This window comes from Triticum aestivum, chromosome 3D (genome assembly GCF_018294505.1).
Source record: "Triticum aestivum cultivar Chinese Spring chromosome 3D, IWGSC CS RefSeq v2.1, whole genome shotgun sequence".
NCBI classification, from domain to species: domain Eukaryota; kingdom Viridiplantae; phylum Streptophyta; class Magnoliopsida; order Poales; family Poaceae; genus Triticum; species Triticum aestivum.
This window is the reverse complement of record NC_057802.1, coordinates 4,077,837-4,099,520: the sequence shown is the minus strand read 5'-3', so window position 1 is coordinate 4,099,520 and position 21,684 is coordinate 4,077,837. Positions and strand designations below refer to the sequence as shown.

Below are 21,684 nucleotides of genomic sequence, written 5' to 3'. Positions count from 1 at the left end.
GGGCATGAACCTATATAATCCCTTGTGTTACCCATTTATACGTTGATAGATCCACGCTTCGTTCATACGCCTATACTATTATCAGGTTATCACCATGACAACAAACTTTTATGTAAACAAGATGGTAATTTTTATAACGCAGTCCTGGTAACTTATGTACTCAAGCAGCTAGGTAGCCAATTAGCCAGTACACAAGCAGCTAGGTGGCCTACACATATTTTTCTTATTCATTTATTTTGCGCGACACATCCAGATGGATGGCGCGTACGTGGCGTAGTTATGGTCAGCTTGCTTCACCCCTGCCACCTCCGGCCACCGCAGCTGCCCTCCCTCTGGCAGTTGAAGTAGGCGGCAGCGACCGGAGCGCCAAGGCTGTAGCACTCGGCCATGTCCCTCGTGATGAAGTTGGAGCGCCACCCTGGTGCATAGATGGCCTCCCGCGCAGCCTGCCGGAACACCACGAATGCCAAACGGTGGATCCCTGCCGTCGGTTGCGGCTTCTCGTATGCCACCACCTCAGTGCCTGCATGCATGCACCCGAACAAATGCTCCTCAATGTGGAGATACTTTTTTCCTTTATAAAAGAAGAAGACAGTTTTGTATTTTTGCGGGGGAAAGAAAGAAGACTTTTCTTCTTGAGGGAAAAGAAAGAAGACAGTTGGAGAGGATATCTAGCTGACATGACATTTGTAGTACTTGATCGGTAAATTAATTTCTTACCACGGCCCACGTCACCTCCTTCTGGTATGTCCGTGACAAACCTATGTAGTCAGGAGTAAAACTGAATCAAATAGCTTACTTAACTAGTATATATATACATCTTATTTTGAGGAAGTTATTAATTCACCCACAAAGTGCAAGAATAACGGAAAGTCGCTAAGGTAAAGCTAGCTTAATTTAGCACGTACCAATGGAGGTACTCCCGTTCGGAAGGGTTGCTTGGTCCAGGTACATCAGGGTCTACCATCACCTAGTAACAAATTAGCATGGGACACATTACTTATGGACAAATAACTGTGTGCAACTCGTTGGTTAAAAGAAACGATATGATCGACCGAAACGTGGACGCGTATGCACTCACGAGCGTGTAGAGTGATCCCGCCCTTCCTGTGATGCGCAACGTGGGCTGGTTCGCCACCTGCGATGGCCTCAGCTCGGACCCAACCGTGATCTCGCGGTTGCCGTACAACACCCTCAGCCGCGCCGAGGCGTCGAAGTAGTCGACGACGTCGCCAACGATCCTCCCGATGATTAGCGGATCCCTCGACCTCAACATGCTCCCACTACGTATGCTTGTTAGATTGGTGCTATATATGGTATGAGCTATATATGTGCACCGGCCCGACTGCTATTTATATGCTTCCCAGCAGTGAAATTCCCACGCAATCATCTTGAGTGTGACTACGGTTCAAAAGATGGTGTGACGTTTTCCCAATAATATAATTATAAAACCCAATGGACGACACTAACATGTGATGGCATGTGACATCTCATGGAATCTGTTGCCGTAGGTTACCTGATTTCTGGTCGGATGGCCAATGTGTTGCCGCCGGCCAGAGAATTTGAACTTAAAAAAGATGCATCAGTGTACGCTTCATCGCCCCTTTTGTGGAATCAAACTTTCTGTAAAGGTCCATCCCAATAAGTTCAGCCTAGTTGTGGTACACTAGTAGTAGTAGTGGGCAGAATCTGAACCCTTCACGTGCTGGAGATTGCAACAGATTTCCTCTCCATGTATCCCCCCACGTGATCCATCCAATCAGGCGTTGACAGCACATATGTGGACCATGCAAAAAATATGAAACTTTTATTTGTATGTTCGATATGTTGTCTGGTCTCGAGACTTCCACAAGACCAAACTCTTCTCCTTCGGAAAGGGAAAAGAAGTAGAGCATCAGTATAAACAACGGTTTGGTTGTGAGTCTGGCTCTTTCCAATTTAGATACCTTAGTATCCCAATTCATTTCCGTAAACTTATTAATGACGAATGGAAAGGTATTGAGGACCGCTTTGAGCAAAACTTGAGTCATTCTATTGGTAAGCTTATGTCTTAGTATAAGGCACCGCTCAACCTATTCAACGTTGTTTACGCAAGTTTACAGATGTTTATGTTATCTTTCTTTGAAATATCTAAAGGGTTAGAAAGGATTAATTACTACAAATGCATGTTTTTCTGGCAGTCTAATGAACATAAGCGTAAATACCACCAAACGAGATGGGGCGCGATATGTCACCCTAAAGTCCAAGGACGTCTAGGGGTCGAAGACCTCGAGATTAAGTGTATGTCGAACAAATGGCAATACAAGATTCTAACCGAGGACGGAGTTTGGCAAAAATTACTTAGGAATATGTACCTCCATTCTAAAACGATCTGAGGTTCAGGCAAAACCAATGGATTCGCCTTTCTGGAAAGGCCTCATGTGTGTCCAAAATGATTTTTTCGCAGAGGGACATTTGTAGTAGGCAATGGCCTAACTACTAGGTTCTGAGAAGATGCATGGCTAGGGCACACCCCACGAGTAATGCGACGCCATGCCTCTGTCCTATTGTGTAGAAGAATTATGTCTTTGTCGGCTCTGTGATGGGCCAGGTACCGTTGAATGTTGCCTTCCGAAGAACACTGATTGGTGACAAATGGACAGGCCGGTTAAACCTTGTTCATAAGAATCAGACACGTTTCGTTGGAAGTTGACTACTTCTGGTGCCTTCACGGTCAAATCCATGTATACTGGCCGCATCAATGACTGGCAACCTTTCCACCACAAATATATTTGGAAAATTAAAGCCTGGTTGAAACTAAAAATATTTTGGTTGTATTTAGATCACACATTAGGATAATCTGAAAAAAAAAGGAATTGGCAGTGATGCACTAGATGTTGCTTTTGTGGGATGAGGAGTCGAATCAGGATCCATTCCTTCACTGCCAACTTGCCAAGTTATTATGGCGATGTGTCCATATAGATTTTAGTCTCAGAGTAGTACAAATATGTTTGGAAACTGGTTAGTGCGGGTGCATCCCAAGTTGAAGTCTCTTATCTGTATGGCAATTTGCGCTTTAATTTGGGCCATTTGAAACACCCAAATGATTATATGTTTAATAGAACAACATTATAAAAAAATTGTAGGTTACCTTTAAGGTCATCAACTAGATCCGTACATGGTTGTTACTATGCAAGGACCCACAATTTTTGGGTGCAATCGGTGGGACACGGTCTCTTAGGATTTGTTCAATCGAGTTGGTTGATGGGCTACAAGTATGATTTATGATGCATGAGGCTCGTTTTCTGTGTTTTCTTTTTTGTTTTGGGGCAGTTATGTGTGCCGGTTTTTCTGTTCAGATTTGTTGTGATCAGATGATGACCTTTCAAGTAATCAATAAAAGGTATTGTGCATAACTCCATGCAGAGGCTGAGGGATATCCCCTCTTTTTGAGAGGAAAAAAATATGTGGACCATGCTAGGATATTTCTCTACCTCTCGCCTCACTTAGTGTACATGTCTCTTCCTCTCTCCCTTTATTTTTTCTTGAAAGGGTCTTTCCATCTCTTTCGGCCCATCTCAACCAAACTATGAAGTTTGTGACAAATCGATCACACACGCACGCAGGAGCTCTAGTCCAAAGTAGACTTAGTTTGACAAACATGAACTAGTAAACCAAGACAATGAGTGTCCTTCTGCTCCCGGTTATAGTGGTTTTTTTATAGTTAATGTTCTTGATTAAGTTTAATTCTTGATTTTATGAACATTTAGAGTCTATATATTTGGAAGCTCTTCAGCTTCAAACTCTGCCGACTTGAGAGTGGGGGAGGAGATCCGTACTTACCCTTAGTCGAAGAGTCTCCCTATACCGAAATATAAGCCGCCTAAAAATATTAGCGTATTTAGCTAATACTATATTAACTAAAAGTGAAGAAAGCGGAAAAGAGAAAATATATGGAATGCTAAAAATATCAATGGAGAAGAAAGGAGTACTGAAATGCGCCAGTAGTCCATTAATTCAAACTGAATGCCCAGCCAACAACTCAGAAAATGGTCGATTTAGGCCATAAACTCGTTAATTTGATCAAATAAGACCAAAACCGACCTGAAAGAGAAAAAACAGCCATGTGGCTGCCACGTCAACGTTCTCTAGACTTCTCGTGAGCTTACTATTGTTTACTATAGGGATCTAATTGCATACTTGCCCTTTTTCTCACAAACCATGCTAAGAGCATATGGAGGAAAAGAAACCAAAAAAATATTGTCTTTCCTAGGATTGAAACCCAAGTCCTTGGGCATTGGCAAGGGTCTAGCAAACCACTGGAATACCAACTAGTTTGTGTTGTTTTATGAAGGCAACCCCATATATCAGTACATATTCTAAGCTCCCGGGAATTACTGGGTTTTAGTACATCGAGGCTTTGGATGGTGTTGGTGGGCCCATTTGAAGGTGTATGTATATTGGTACCAATGGGCCCGGTATAGTCGGTTCTCGGTTGGCGTCTGGTTTCGTTGGGCGCTCGCCTCGCACGGCCACACGACACCCTTTGCCTCGCCCTCTCTCCTTCCCCGTCCGTGTTAGGGTTGCCGCTCGCCGCCCATCCGTCTCTGCCGCACCATCACACATCTCCTCCCCGGTGTATGATACGTCCATTTTGCATCATGCTTTCATATCGATATTTATTGCATTATGAGCTGTTATTACACGTTATGTCACAATACTTATGCCTATTCTCTCTTATTTTACAAGGTTTACATGAAGAGGGAGAATGCCGGCAGCTGGAATTCTGGGCTGGAAAAGAAGCAAATATTAGAAACCTATTCTGCACAACTCCAAAAGTCCTGAAACTCCACGGAAGTTATTTTTGGAATTAATAAAAAATACTGAGCGAAGAAAGTACCAGAGGGGGCCCACACCCTGGCCACGAGGGTGGGGGCGCGCCCCCTGCCTCGTGGGCCCCCTAGCAGGCCTCCGGTGCCCATCTTCTACTATATGAAGTCTTTTACCCTGGAAAAAATCATAAGCAAGCTTTCGGGAAGAAACTCCGCCGCCACGAGGCGGAACCTTGGCGGAACCAATCTAGGGCTCCGGCAGAGCTGTTCCGCCGGGGAAACTTCCCTCCGGGAGGGGGAAATCATCGACATTGTCATCACCAACGATCCTCTCATCGGAAGGGGGTCAATCTCCATCAACATCTTCACTAGCACCATCTCCTCTAAAACCCTAGTTCATCTCTTGTATCCAATCTTTGTCCCAAAGCCTCAGATTGGTACCTGTGGGTTGCTAGTAGTGTTGATTACTCCTTGTAGTTGATGCTAGTTGGTTTATTTGGTGGAAGATCATATGTTCAGATCCTTTATGCATATTAATACCCCTCTGATTATGAACATGAATATGATTTGTGAGTAGTTACGTTTGTTCCTGAGGACATGGGAGAAGTCTTGCTATAAGTAGTCATGTGAATTTCATATTCGTTCGATATTTTGATGAGATGTATGTTGTCTCTCCTCTAGTGGTGTTATGTGAACGTCAACTACATGACACTTCACCATTGTTTGGGCCTAGAGGAAGGCATTGGGAAGTAATAAGTAGATGATGGGTTGCTAGAGTGACAGAAGCTTAAACCCTAGTTTATGTGTTGCTTCGTAAGGGGCTGATTTGGATCCATATGTTTCATGCTATGGTTAGGTTTACCTTAATACTTCTTTTGTAGTTGCGGATGCTTGCAATAGGGGTTAATCATAAGTGGGATGCTTGTCCAAGTAAGGACAGCACCCAAGCACCGGTCCACCCACATACCAAATTATCAAAGTAACGAACGCGAATCATATGAGCGTGATGAAAACTAGCTTGACGATAATTCCCATGTGTCCTCGGGGGCGCTTTTCTCTATATAAGAGTTTGTCCAGGCTTGTCCTTTGCTACAAAAAGGATTGGGCCATCTTGCTGCACCTTATTTACTTTCATTACTTGTTACCCGTTACAAATTACCTTATCACAAAACTATCTGCTACCGATAATTTCAGTGCTTGCAGAGAATACCTTACTGAAAACTGCTTATCATTTCCTTCTGCTCGTCGTTGGGTTCGACACTCTTACTTATCTAAAGGACTACGATAGACCCCCTAAACTTGTGGGTCATCAAGACTCTTTTCTGGCGCCATTGCCGGGGAGTGAAGCGCCTTTGGTAGGTGGAATTTGGTAAGGAAAAATTTATATAGTGTGCTGAAATTTACTGTCACTTGTTACTATGGAAAGTAATCCTCTGAGGGGCTTGTTCAGGGTATCTTCACCCCGACCAGTAGAGCAAAGAGTTGCTCCTCAACCTACTGAACCTACTAAAAATGTTTACTTTGAAATTCCTTCGGGTATGATAGGGAAACTGCTAGCTAATCCTTTCACAGGTGATGGAACATTGCATCCCGATTTACACCTAATCTATGTGGATGAAGTTTGTGGGTTATTTAAGCTTGCAGGTATGCCTGAGGATGTTATCAAGAAGAAGGTCTTCCCTTTATCATTGAAGGGAGAGGCATTGACATGGTTTAGGCTATGTGATGATATGGGATCATGGAACTACAAGCGATTGAAATTGGAATTTAATCAGAAATTTTATCCTATGCATCTTGTTCACCATGTCGTAATTATATATATAATTTTGGCCTCGCGAAGGAGAAAGCATCGCTCAAGCTTGGGGGAGGCTTAAGTCAATGTTATATTCATGCCCCAATCATGAGCTCTCAAGAGAAATGATTATTCAAAATTTTTATGCTCGGCTTTCTCTCAATAATCGCTCCATGCTCGATACTTCTTGTACTGGCTCTTTTATGATGAAGACTATTGAATTCAAATGGGATTTATTGGAGAGAATTAAACGCAACTCTGAAGATTGGGATCTCGACGAAGGTAAGGAGTCAGGTATAACACCTAAGTTTGATTGTGTTAAATCTTTTATGGATACCGACGTTTTCCGTGACTTTAGCACTAAATATGGACTTGACTCTGAGATAGTAGCTTCTTTCTGTGAATCCTTTGCTACTCATGTTGATCTCCCTAAGGAGAAGTGGTTTAAATATAATCCTCCCATTGAAGTAAAAGTAGTTGCACCTATTAAAGTTGAAGAAAAGACTATCACTTATAATGATCCTATTGTTCCTACTGCTTATATTGAGAAACCACCTTTCCCTGTTAGAATAAAGGATCATGCTAAAGCTTCAACTGTGGTCAACAAAAGTAATATTAAGACACCCAAACCCCCTGAGCAAATTAAAGTTGAACCTAGTATTGCTATGGTTAAAGATCTCTTGGCTGATAATATTGATGGGCATGTTATTTACTTCTGTGAGGAAACTGCTAGAATTGCTAGACCTGATACTAAAAATAAACATAGACCTGTTGTAGGCATGCCTGTTATTTCTGTTAAAATAGGAGATCATTGTTAGCATGATATGGGTCCTTATACAAAGAAATTATGCATGATATTGCACCTGCTGAGATAGAAGAAATTGATGTTACGATTAATAAGCTTGCCAATAGAGATACTATTTCACCAGTCGGGATATAGAGATGTTGAAGTCTTGTGTGGGAAAGTTAAATATCCTGCTGATTTTCTTGTTCTTGGTTCCCCACAAGATGACTTTTGTCCCATTATATTTGGTAGACCCTTCTTGAATACTGTTAATGCTAGGATAGACTGCGAAAAGGATGTTGTTACTACTGGTTTGGGTGATATGTCTCATGAATTTAATTTTGCTAAATTTCGTAGACAACCCCGTGATGAGGAATTGCCTAGTAAAGATGAAATTATTGGTCTTGCTTCTATTGTTGTGCCTCCTAGTGATCCTTTAGAACAATATTTGCTAGACCATGAAAATGATATGTTTATGAATGAAAGAAGGGAAATAGATGAAGTATTCTTTAAACAGGGACCTATTTTGAAACACAACTTGCCTGTTGAAATCCTAGGGGATCCTCCTCCACCCAAGGGTGATCCCGTGTTTGAGATTAAATCATTACCTGATACTCTTAAATATGCTTATCTTGATGAAAAGAAGATATATCCTGTTATTATTAGTGCTAACCTCTCGGAGCATGAAGAAAAGAAATTATTGAAAACTCTGAAGAAGCACCGTGCTGCTATTGGATATACTCTTGATGATCTTAAGGGCATTAGTCCCACTTTATGCCAGCACAAAATAAAATTGGAGAAAGACGCTAAACCAGTTGTTGATCACCAACGACGGTTAAATCCTAAGATGAAAGAAGTGATAAGAAAATAAATACTAAAGCTTCTGGAGGCAGGTATAATTTAATCCCGTTGCTGATATCAGTGGGTAAGCACTGTCCATTGTGTCCCTAAGAAGGGAGGTATTACTGTTGTCCCTAATGATAAAGATGAATTGATCCCAGAAAGAATTGTTACAGGTTATAGGATGGTAATTGATTTCCGCAAATTAAATAAAGCTACTAAAAAGGATCATTACCCTTTACCTTTTATTGATCAAATGCTAGAAAGATTATCCAAACATACACATTTTTGCTTTCTAGATGGTTATTCTGGTTTCTCTCAAATACCTGTGTCAAAAGAGGATCAAGAAAAGACCACTTTTACTTACCCTTTCGGTACCTTTGCTTATAGACGTATGCCTTTTGGTTTATGTAATGCACCTGCTACCTTTCAAAGATGCATGATGGCTATATTCTCTAATTTTTGTGAAAAGATTGTTGAGGTTTTCATGGATGATTTCTCCGTTTATGGAACTTCTTTTGATGATTGCTTGAGCAACCTTGATCGAGTTTTGCAGAGATGTGAAGAAACTAACCGTGTCCTGAATTGGGAGAAGTGCCACTTTATGGTTAATGAAGGTATTGTCTTGGGGCATAAAATTTCCGAAAGAGGTATTGAAGTTGATAAAGCTAAAGTTGATGCTATTGAAAAGATGCCGTGTCCCAAGGACATTTAAGGTATAAGAAGTTTCCTTGGTCATGTCGGTTTTTATAGGAGGTTCATTAAGGACTTCTCTAAAATCTCCAGGCCTCTGACTAATCTCTTACAAACAGATATTCCTTTTATATTTGATGATGATTGTGTAGAAGCATTTGAAATACTTAAGAAAGCTTTGATTTCTGCACCTATTGTTCAGCCACCTGATTGGAATTTACCCTTTGAAATTATGTGTGATGCTAGTGTACCTTGATACGTCTCCAACGTATCTATAATTTTTGATTGTTCCATGCTATATTATATTCTGTTTTGGATGTTTAACGGGCTTTATTATACACTTTTATATTATTTTTGGGACTAACCTATTAACCGGAGGCCCACCCGAATTGTTGTTTTTTGCCTATTTCAGTGTTTCGCAGAAAAAGAATATCAAACGGAGTCTACGGAATGAAACCTTCGGGAACGTGATTTTCGGAACGAACGTGATCCAGAGGACTTGGAGTCTATGTCAAGAAAGCAACCAGGAGAGCACGAGGCAGGGGGCGTGCCTACCCCCCCCCCCCCCCCGGGCGCGCCCTCCACCCTCGTGGGGCCCACGTTGCTCCACCGACGTACTTCTTCCTCCTATATATACCTACGTACCCCCAAACAACCAGAGGCATCCACGAAAACCTAATTCCACCACCGCAACCTTCTGTACCCGTGAGATCCCATCTTGGTGTTGGAAATATGCCCTAGAGGCATTAATAAATGGTTATTATTATATTTCTTTGTTCATGATAATTGTCTATTATTCATGCTATAATTGTATTGTCCGGAAATCGTGATACATGTGTGAATATATAGACCACAAAGTGTCCCTAGTAAGCCTCTAGTTGACTAGCTCGTTGATCAACAGATAGTCATGGTTTCCTGGCTATGGACATTGGATGTCATTGATAACGGGATCACATCATTAGGAGAATGATGTGATGGACAAGACCCAATCCTAAGCATAGCATAAAAGATCGTGTAGTTTCGTTTGCTAGAGCTTTTCCAATGTCAAGTATCTTTTCCTTAGACCATGAGATCATGCAACTCCCGGATACCGTAGGAGTGCTTTGGGTGTGCCAAACGTCACAACGTAACTGGTTGACTATAAAGGTGCACTACGGGTATCTCCGAAAGTGTCTGTTGGGTTGCACGGATCGAGACTGGGATTTGTCACTCCGTGTGACGGAGAGGTATCTCTGGGCCCACTCGGTAATGCATCATCATAATGAGCTCAATGTGACTAAGGCGTTGGTCACGGGATCATGCATTGCGGTACGAGTAAAGAGACTTGCCGGTAACGAGATTGAACAAGGTATTGGGATACCGACGATCGAATCTCGGGCAAGTAACATACCGATTGACAAAGGGAATTGCATACGGGATTGATTGAATCCTCGACACCGTGGTTCATCCGATGAGATCATCGTGGAACATGTGGGAGCCAACATGGGTATCCAGATCCCGCTGTTGGTTATTGACCGGAGAGGCGTCTCGGTCATGTCTGCATGTCTCCCGAACCCGTAGGGTCTACACACTTAAGGTTCGGTGACGCTAGGGTTGTAGAGATATGTGTATGCGGAAACCCGAAAGTTGTTCGGAGTCCCGGATGAGATCCCGGACGTCACGAGAGGTTCCGGAATGGTCCGGAGGTAAAGAATTATATATAGGAAGTCCAGTTTCGGTCACCGGGAAAGTTTCGGGGGTTACCGGTATTGTACCGGGACCACCGGAAGGGTCCCGGGGGTCCACCGGGTGGGGCCACCTGTCCCGGAGGGCCCCGTGGGCTGAAAGTGGAAGGGAACCAGCCCCTAGTGGGCTGGGGCGCCCCCTTTGGGCCTTCCCCCCTGCGCCTAGGGTTGGGAACCCTAAGGGGGGGAGTTCCCCCTTGCCTTGGGGGGCAAGGCACCCCTTCCCCCCCACTTGGCCGCCGCCCCCCCTTGGAGATCCCATCTCCAGGGCTGGCGCACCCCCCAGGGGCCTATATAAAGGGGGGGAGGGAGGGCAGCAACACAACAGCCTTGGGCGCCTCCCTCCTCCCCTGCAACACCTCTCTCTCTCTCGTAGAAGCTCGGCGTAGCCCTGCGGAGACCCGCTACATCCACCACCACGCCGTCGTGCTGCTGGATCTCTGTCAACCTCTCCTTCCCCCTTGCTGGATCAAGAAGGAGGAGACGTCGCTGCACCGTATGTGTGTTGAACGCGGAGGTGCCGTCCGTTCGGCACTCGGTCATCGGTGATTTGGATCACGGCGAGTACGACTCCGTCATCCACGTTCATTGGAACGCTTCCGCTCGCGATCTACAAGGGTATGTAGATGCACTCCCTTCCCCTCGTTGCTAGTATACTCCATAGATGCATCTTGGTGAACGTAGGAAAATTTTAAAATTATGCTACGATTCCCAACAGTGGCATCATGAGCCAGGCCTATGCGTAGTTACTATGCACGAGTAGAACACAAAGCAGTTGTGGGCGTTGAGTTTGCCAATTCTTCTTGCCGCTACTAGTCGTTTCTTGTTTCGGCGGCATTGTAGGATGAAGCGGCCCGGACCGACCTTACACGTACGCTTACGTGAGACTGGTTCCACCGACTGACATGCACTAGATGCATAAGGTGGCTAGCGGGTGTCTGTCTCTCCTACTTTAGTCGGAACGGATTCGATGAAAAGGGTCCTTATGAAGGGTAAATAGAAATTGGCAAATCACGTTGTGGTCATACGTAGGTAAGAAACGTTCTTGCTAGAAACCTACAAACCACGTAAAAACTTGCAACAACATTAGAGGACGTCTAACTTGTTTTTGCAGCAAGTGATATATGTGATATGATATGGCCAGAAGATGTGATGAATGATATATGTGATGTATGAGATTGATCATATTCTTGTAATAGGAATCACGACTTGCATGTCGATGAGTATGACAACCGGCAGGAGCCATAGGAGTTGTCTTTATTATTTTGCATGACCTGCGTGTCATTGAATAACGCCATGTAATTTACTTTACTTTGTTGCTAAACGCGTTAGCCATACAAGTAGAAGTAATCGTTGGCGTGACGACTTCATGAAGACACAATGATGGAGATCATGATGATGGAGATCATGGTGTCATGCCGGTGACGAAGATGATCATGGTGCCCCGAAGATGGAGATCAAAGGAGCATGATGATATTGGCCATATCATGTCACTATTTGATTGCATGTGATGTTTATCATGTTTTTGCATCTTATTTGCTTAGAACGACGGTAGCAAGTAGGATGATCCCTTATAATAATTTCAAGAAAGTGTTCACCCTAACTGTGCACCGTTGCGAAGGTTCGTTGTTTCGAAGCACCACGTGATGATCGGGTGTGATAGATTCTAACGTTCGAATACAACGGGTGTTGACGAGCCTAGCATGTACAGACATGGCCTCGGAACACACGCAATACACTTAGGTTGACTTGACGAGCCTAGCATGTACAGACATGGCCTCGGAACACGGAGGACCGAAAGGTCGAGCATGAGTCGTATAGAAGATACGATCAACATGGAGATGTTCACCGATCTTGACTAGTCCGTCTCACGTGATGATCGGACACGGCCTAGTCGAATTCGGATCATGTTTCACTTAGATGACTAGAGGGATGTCTATCTGAGTGGGAGTTCATTAAATAATTTGATTATATGAACTTAATTATCATGAACTTAGTCTAAATCTTTACACTATGTATTGTAGATCAAATGGCCCACGTTGTCCTCAATTTCAACGCGTTCCTAGAGAAAACCAAGCTGAAAGATGATGGCAGCAACTATACGGACTGGGTCCGGAACCTAAGGATCATCCTCATAGCAGCCAAGAAAGATTATGTCCTAGAAGCACCGCTAGGTGAAGCACCAATCCCTGAGAACCAAGACGTTATGAACGCTTGGCAGCAGCGTGCTGATGATTACTCCCTCGTTCAATGCGGCATGCTTTACAGCTTAGAACCGGGTCTCCAAAAGCGTTTTGAGAAACATGGAGCATATGAGATGTTCGAGGAGCTGAAACTGGTTTTTCAAGCTCATGACCGGGTCGAGAGGTATGATGTCTCCGACAAGTTCTTCAGCTGTAAAATGGAGGAGAACAGTTCTGTTAGTGAGCACATACTCAGAATGTCTGGGTTGCACAACCGCTTGTCTCAGCTGGGAGTTAATCTCCCGGATGACGCGGTCATTGACAGAATCCTCCAGTCGCTTCCACCAAGCTACAAGAGCTTTGTGATGAACTACAATATGCAGGGGATGGAAAAGACCATTCCCGAGGTATATTCAATGCTGAAATCAGCTGAGGTAGAGATCAGAAAAGAACATCAAGTGTTGATGGTGAATAAAACCACTAAGTTCAAGAAGGGCAAGGGTAAGAAGAACTTCAAGAAGGACGGCAAGGGAGTTGCCGCGCCCGGTAAGCCAGTTACCGGGAAGAAGTCAAAGAATGGACCCAAGCCCGAGACTGAGTGCTTTTATTGCAAGGGAAGTGGTCACTGGAAGCGGAACTGCCCCAAATATTTAGCGGACAAGAAGAAGGCCGGCAACACCCAAGGTATATGTGATATACAAGTAATTGATGTGTACCTTACCAGTACTCGTAGTAGCTCCTGGGTATTTGATACCGGTGCGGTTGCTCATATTTGTAACTCAAAGCAGGAACTACGGAATAAACGGAGACTAGCAAAGGACGAGGTGACGATGCGCGTCGGGAATGGTTCCAAGGTCGATGTGATCGCCGTTGGCACGCTACCTCTGCATCTACCCACGGGATTAGTTTTAAACCTCAATAATTGTTATTTAGTGCCAGCTTTGAGCATGAACATTGTATCTGGATCTCGTTTAATTCGAGATGGCTACTCATTTAAATCTGAGAATAATGGTTGTTCTATTTATTTGAGAGATATGTTTTATGGTCATGCCCCGCTGGTCAATGGTTTATTTTTGATGAATCTCGAACGTGATGTTACACATGTTCATAGTGTAAATACCAAAAGATGTAAAGTTGATAACGATAGTCCCACATACTTGTGGCACTGCCGCCTTGGTCACATTGGTGTCAAACGCATGAAGAAGCTCCATGCAGATGGACTTTTGGAGTCTCTTGATTACGAATCATTTGACACGTGCGAACCATGCCTCATGGGTAAGATGACCAAGACTCCGTTCTCCGGAACAATGGAGCGAGCAACCAACTTATTGGAAATCATACATACCGATGTGTGTGGTCCAATGAGTGTTGAGGCTCGCGGAGGATATCGTTATGTTCTCACTCTCACTGATGATTTAAGTAGATATGGGTATGTCTACCTAATGAAACACAAGTCTGAAACCTTTGAAAAGTTCAAGGAATTTCAGAGTGAAGTCGAGAATCAACGTGACAGAAAAATAAAATTCTTACGATCAGATCGTGGTGGAGAATATTTAAGTCACGAATTTGGTACACACTTAAGGAAATGTGGAATAGTTTCACAACTCACGCCGCCTGGAACACCTCAGAGAAATGGTGTGTCCGTACGTCGTAATCGCACTCTATTGGATATGGTGCGATCTATGATGTCTCTTACCGATTTACCGCTCTCATTTTGGGGTTATGCTTTAGAGACTGCCGCATTCACTTTAAATAGGGCACCGTCTAAATCCGTTGAGACGACACCGTATGAATTATGGTTTGGGAAGAAACCTAAGCTGTCGTTTCTAAAAGTTTGGGGATGCGATGCTTATGTCAAGAAACTTCAACCTGAAAAGCTCGAACCCAAATCGGAAAAATGCGTCTTCATAGGATACCCTAAGGAAACTATTGGGTATACCTTCTACCTCAGATCCGAAGGCAAGATCTTCGTTGCCAAGAACGGGTCCTTTCTAGAGAAGGAGTTTCTCTCGAAAGAATTGAGTGGGAGGAAAGTGGAACTTGATGAGGTGATAGTCACCCCTTCCGAACCGGAAAGTAGCGCAGCGCGGGAAAATGTTCCTGTGGTGCCTACACCGACTGGGGAGGAAGTTAATGATGATGATCATGAAGCTTCAGATCAAGTTACTGAACTTCGTAGGTCCACAAGGACACGTTCCGCACCAGAGTGGTACGGCAACCCTGTCCTGGAAATCATGTTGTTAGACAACGGTGAACCTTCGAACTATGAAGAAGCAATGGCGGGCCCGGATTCCGACAAATGGCTAGAAGCCATGAAATCCGAGATAGAATCCATGTATGAAAACAAAGTATGGACTTTGACTGACTTGCCCGATGAGCGGCGAGCCATAGAAAACAAATGGATCTTTAAGAAGAAGACGGACGCAGATGGTAATGTGACCATCTACAAAGCTCGACTTGTTGCTAAGGGTTATCGACAAGTTCAAGGGGTTGACTACGATGAGACTTTCTCACCCGTAGCGAAGCTGAAGTCCGCCCGAATCATGTTAGCAATTGCCGCATAGTATGATTATGAGATATGGCAGATGGACGTCAAAACGGCATTCCTTAATGGCTTCCTTAAGGAAGAATTGTATATGATGCAGCCGGAAGGTTTTGTCGATCCTAAGAATGCTAACAAAGTATGCAAGCTCCAACGCTCAATCTATGGGCTGGTGCAAGCATCTCGGAGTTGGAACATTCGCTTTGATGAGATGATCAAAGCGTTTGGGTTTACACAGACTTATGGAGAAGCCTGTGTTTACAAGAAAGTGAGTGGGAGCTCTATAGCATTTCTCATATTATATGTGGATGACATATTATTGATGGGAAATGATATAGAATTCTTGGAGAGTATAAAGGCCTATTTGAACAAGTGTTTTTCAATGAAGGACCTTGGAGAAGCTGCTTATATATTAGGCATCAAGATCTATAGAGATAGATCAAGACGCCTCATTGGTCTTTCACAGAGTACATACCTTGACAAGATATTGAAGAAGTTCAATATGGATCAGTCCAAGAAGGGGTTCTTGCCTGTATTGCAAGGTGTGCAATTGAGCACGGCTCAATGCCCGACCACGGCAGAAGATATAGAAGAGATGAGTGTCATCCCCTATGCCTCGGCCATAGGGTCTATTATGTATGCCATGCTGTGTACCAGACCTGATGTAAACCTTGCCATAAGTTTGGTAGGAAGGTACCAAAGTAATCCCGGCAAGGAACACTGGACAGCGGTCAAGAATATCCTGAAGTACCTGAAGAGGACTAAGGATATGTTTCTCGTTTATGGAGGTGACGAAGAGCTCGTCGTAAAGGGTTACGTCGACGCTAGCTTCGACACAGATCTGGATGACTCGAAGTCACAGACCGGATACGTGTATATTTTGAATGGAGGAGCAGTAAGCTGGTGCAGTTGCAAGCAAAGCGTCGTGGCGGGATCTACATGTGAAGCGGAGTACATGGCAGCCTCGGAGGCAGCGCAGGAAGCAGTCTGGATGAAGGAGTTCATTACCGACCTAGGGGTGATTCCCAATGCGTCGGGCCCGATGACTCTCTTCTGTGACAACACTGGAGCTATTGCCCTTGCGAAGGAGCCCAGGTTTCACAGGAAGACCAGACATATCAAGCGTCGCTTCAACTCCATTCGTGAAAGTGTTCAAAATGGAGACATAGATATTTGTAAAGTACATACGGACCTGAATGTAGCAGATCCGTTGACTAAACCTCTCCCAAGGGCAAAACATGATCAACACCAGGACGCAATGGGTGTTCGATTCATCACAATGTAACTAGATTATTGACTCTAGTGCAAGTGGGAGACTGTTGGAAATATGCCCTAGAGGCATTAATAAATGGTTATTATTATATTTCTTTGTTCATGATAATTGTCTATTATTCATGCTATAATTGTATTGTCCGGAAATCGTGATACATGTGTGAATATATAGACCACAAAGTGTCCCTAGTAAGCCTCTAGTTGACTAGCTCGTTGATCAACAGATAGTCATGGTTTCCTGGCTATGGACATTGGATGTCATTGATAACGGGATCACATCATTAGGAGAATGATGTGATGGACAAGACCCAATCCTAAGCATAGCATAAAAGATCGTGTAGTTTCGTTTGCTAGAGCTTTTCCAATGTCAAGTATCTTTTCCTTAGACCATGAGATCGTGCAACTCCCGGATACCGTAGGAGTGCTTTGGGTGTGCCAAACAACACAACGTAACTGGGTGACTATAAAGTTGCACTACGGGTATCTCCGAAAGTGTCTGTTGGGTTGGCACGGATCGAGACTGGGATTTGTCACTCCGTGTGACGGAGAGGTATCTCTGGGCCCACTCGGTAATGCATCATCATAATGAGCTCAATGTGACTAAGGCGTTGGTCACGGGATCATGCATTGCGGTACGAGTAAAGAGACTTGCCGGTAACGAGATTGAACAAGGTATTGGGATACCGACGATCGAATCTCGGGCAAGTAACATACCGATTGACAAAGGGAATTGCATACGGGATTGATTGAATCCTCGACACCGTGGTTCATCCGATGAGATCATCGTGGAACATGTGGGAGCCAACATGGGTATCCAGATCCCGCTGTTGGTTATTGACCGGAGAGGCGTCTCGGTCATGTCTGCATGTCTCCCGAACCCGTAGGGTCTACACACTTAAGGTTCGGTGACGCTAGGGTTGTAGAGATATGTGTATGCGGAAACCCGAAAGTTGTTCGGAGTCCCGGATGAGATCCCGGACGTCACGAGAGGTTCCGGAATGGTCCGAAGGTAAAGAATTATATATAGGAAGTCCAGTTTCGGTCACCGGGAAAGTTTCGGGGGTTACCGGTATTGTACCGGGACCACCGGAAGGGTCCCGGGGGTCCACCGGGTGGGGCCACCTGTCCCGGAGGGCCCCGTGGGCTGAAAGTGGAAGGGAACCAGCCCCTAGTGGGCTGGGGCGCCCCCCTTGGGCCTTCCCCCCTGCGCCTAGGGTTGGGAACCCTAAGGGGGGGGAGTTCCCCCTTGCCTTGGGGGGCAAGGCACCCCTTCCCCCCCACTTGGCCGCCGCCCCCCCTTGGAGATCCCATCTCCAGGGCTGGCGCACCCCCCAGGGGCCTATATAAAGGGGGGGGAGGGAGGGCAGCAACACAACAGCCTTGGGCGCCTCCCTCCTCCCCTGCAACACCTCTCTCTCTCTCGTAGAAGCTCGGCGTAGCCCTGCGGAGACCCGCTACATCCACCACCACGCCGTCGTGCTGCTGGATCTCTGTCAACCTCTCCTTCCCCCTTGCTGGATCAAGAAGGAGGAGACGTCGCTGCACCGTACGTGTGTTGAACGCGGAGGTGCCGTCCGTTCGGCACTCGGTCATCGGTGATTTGGATCACGGCGAGTACGACTCCGTCATCCACGTTCATTGGAACGCTTCCGCTCGCGATCTACAAGGGTATGTAGATGCACTCCCTTCCCCTCGTTGCTAGTATACTCCATAGATGCATCTTGGTGAACGTAGGAAAATTTTAAAATTATGCTACGATTCCCAACACTTGGGGCCTTTTCCGGCGTCCTGGCGGAGGGGGCATTGATCACGGAGGGCTTCTACATCAACACCATAGCCTCTCCGATGATGTGTGAGTAGTTTACTTCAGACCTTCGGGTCCATAGTTATTAGCTAGATGGCTTCTTCTCTCTCTTTGGATCTCAATACAAAGTTCTCCACGATTCTCGTGGAGATCTATTCGATGTAATCTTCTTTTGCGGTGTGTTTGTTGAGACCGATGAATTGTGGGTTTATGATCAAGTTTATCTATAAACAATATTTGAATCTTCTCTGAATTCTTCTATGTATGATTGGTTATCTTTGCAAGTCTCTTCGAATTATCAGTTTGGTTTGGCCTACTAGATTGATCTTTCTTGCAATGGGAGAAGTGCTTAGCTTTGGGTTCAATCTTGCGGTATCCTTTCCCAGTGACAGCAGGGGCAGCAAGGCACGTATTGTATTGTTGCTATCGAGGGTAACAAGATGGGGTTTATTTCATATTGCATGAGTTTATCCATCTACATCATGTCATCTTACTTAAAGCGTTACTCCGTTCTTATGAACTTAATACTCTAGATGCATGCTGGATAGCGGTCGATGTGTGGAGTAATAGTAGTAGAGGCAGGCAGGAGTCGGTCTACTTGTCGCGGACGTGATGCCTATATACATGATCATACCTAGATATTCTCATAACTATGCTCAATTCTATCAATTGCTCATCAGTAATTCGTTCACCCACCGTAATACTTATGCTCTTGAGAGAAGCCACTAGTGAAACCTATGGCCCTCGGGTCTATTTTCCATCATATTAATCTTTCAACACTTAGTTATTTCCATTGCCTTTTATTTTACCTTGCATCTTTATTTCTCTTTATCATAAAAATACCAAAAATATTATCTTATCATATCTATCAGATCTCACTCTCGTAAGTGACCGTTAAGGGATTAACAACCCCTTTATCACGTTGCTTGCGAGGTTCTTATTTGTTTGTGTAGGTGCGAGGGACTTGTGCGTGATCTCCTACTAGATTGATACCTTGGTTCTCAAAAACTGAGGGAAATACTTACGCTACTTTACTGCATCACCCTTTCCTCTTTAAGGGAAAACCAATGCAGTGCTCACGAGGTAGCAACAAGGATTTCTGGTGCCGTTGCCGGGGAGATTCACGCCAAGTCAAGTCAAGTCAAGACATACCAAGTATCCATCACAAACTCTTATCCCTCGCATTACATTATTTGCCATTTGCCTCTCGTTTTCCTCTCCCCCACTTCACCCTTGCCATTTTATTCGCCCTCTCTTTTCTGTTCGCCTCTTTTTCGCTTGCTTCTTGTTTGCTCGTGTGTTGGATTGCTTGCTTGTCACTATGGCTCAAGATAATACCAAATTGTGTGATTTTACCAATACCAACAACAATGATTTTCTTAGCACTCCGATTGCTCCTCTTACCGATACTGAATCTTGTGAAATTAATGCTGCTTTGTTGAATCTTGTTATGAAAGATCAATTCGCCGGCCTTCCTAGTGAAGATGCCGCTACCCATCTAAATAGCTTCGTTGATTTGTGTGATATGCAAAAGAAGAAAGATGTGGACAATGATATTGTTAAATTGAAGCTATTTCCTTTTTCGCTTAGAGATCGTCCTAAAGTTTGGTTTTCATCTTTGCCTAAAAACAGTATTGATTCATGGAATAAGTGCGAAGATGCTTTTATCTCTAAGTATTTTCCTCCCGCTAAGATCATCTCTCTTAGAAACGATATTATGAATTTTAAGCAACTTGATCATGAACATGTTGCACAAGCTTGGGAGAGGATGAAATTAATGATACGTAATTGCCCTACACATGGTTTGAATTTGTGGATGATTATACAAAAATTTTTATGCCGGATTGAATTTTGCTTCTAGAAATCTTTTAGATTCGGCCACGGGAGGCACTTTTATGGAAATCACTTTAGGAGAAGCTACTAAACTCCTACATAATATTATGGTTAATTATTCTCAATGGCACACCGAAAGATCTACTAATAAAAAAGTGCATGTGATAGAAGAAATTAATGTTTTGAGTGGAAAGATGGATGAACTTATGAAATTATTTGCTACTAAAAGTGTTTCTTCTGATCCTAATGATATGCCTTTGTCTACTTTGATTGAGAATAATAATGAATCTATGGATGTGAATTTTGTTGGTAGGAATAATTTTGGTAACAACGCGTATAGAGGAAACTATAATCCTAGGCCGTTCCCTAGTAATTCCTCTAATAATTATGGTAATTCCTACAACAACTCTTATGGAAATTTTAATAAGATGCCCTCTGAATTTGAGACTAGTGTTAAAGAATTTATAAATTCGCAAAAGAATTTCAATGCTTTGCTTGAAGAAAAGTTGCCTAAGATTGATGAATTGGCTAGGAACGTTGATAGAATTTCTCTTGATGTCGATTCTTTGAAACTTAGATCTATTTCACCTAAGCATGATATCAATGAGTCTCTCAAAGCCATGATAATTTCCATTGATGAGTGCAAAGAAAGAACCGCTAGGATGCGTGCTAAGAAAGATTGCTTTGTGAAAGCGTGTTCTTCTAGTTTTTGTGAAAATAAAGATGAAGATCTAAAAGTTATTGATGTGTCCCCTATTAAATCTTTGTTTTGCAATATGAATCTTGATAATTATGGGACTGAATATGATCCACCTTTACCTAGAAGGCGTTCCAAAAATTCGGAGTCTTTAGATCTTGATGCAAAAATTGGTAAAAGTGAGATTGAAGAAGTTAAAACTTTAGATATCAATGAACCCACTATTTTGGATTTCAAAGAATTTAATTATGATAATTTCTCTTTGGTAGATTGTATTTCCTTGTTGCAATCCATGCTAAATTCTCCACATGCTTATAGTCAACATAAAGCTTTTACTAAACATATCGTTGATGCTTTGATGCAATCTTATGAAGAAAAACTTGAGTTGGAAGTTTCTATCCCTAGAAAACTTTATGATGAGTGGGAACCTACTATTAAAATTAAAATTAAAGATCATGAATGCTATGCTTTGTGTGATTTGGGTGCTAGTGTTTCCATGATTCCAAAAACTTTGTGTGATTTGTTAGGTTTCCGCAAATTTGATGATTGCTCTTTAAACTTGCACCTTGCGGATTCCACTATTAAGAAACCTATGGGAAGAATTAATGATGTTCTTATTGTTGCAAATAGGAACTATGTGCCCGTAGATTTCATTGTTCTTGATATAGATTGCAATCCTTCATGTCCTATTATTCTTGGTAGACCTTTC

The 21,684-nt window shown here is 43.5% G+C and overlaps 1 protein-coding gene across 1 annotated transcript; it reads right to left on the bottom strand.

Moving 5' to 3' along the window:
• Window positions 1-293: 293 nt before the first annotated feature.
• Window positions 294-1,276, bottom strand: LOC123081092 (protein FLOWERING LOCUS T-like). The gene is made up of 4 exons (XM_044504055.1): window positions 1,082-1,276; window positions 909-970; window positions 721-761; window positions 294-523 (listed from the first exon to the last, which is right to left on the bottom strand). The coding sequence occupies exons 1-4, from the start codon at window positions 1,274-1,276 to the stop codon at window positions 294-296; spliced, it is 528 nt and encodes a 175-aa protein (XP_044359990.1).
• Between the last annotated feature and the right edge of the window lie 20,408 nt (window positions 1,277-21,684).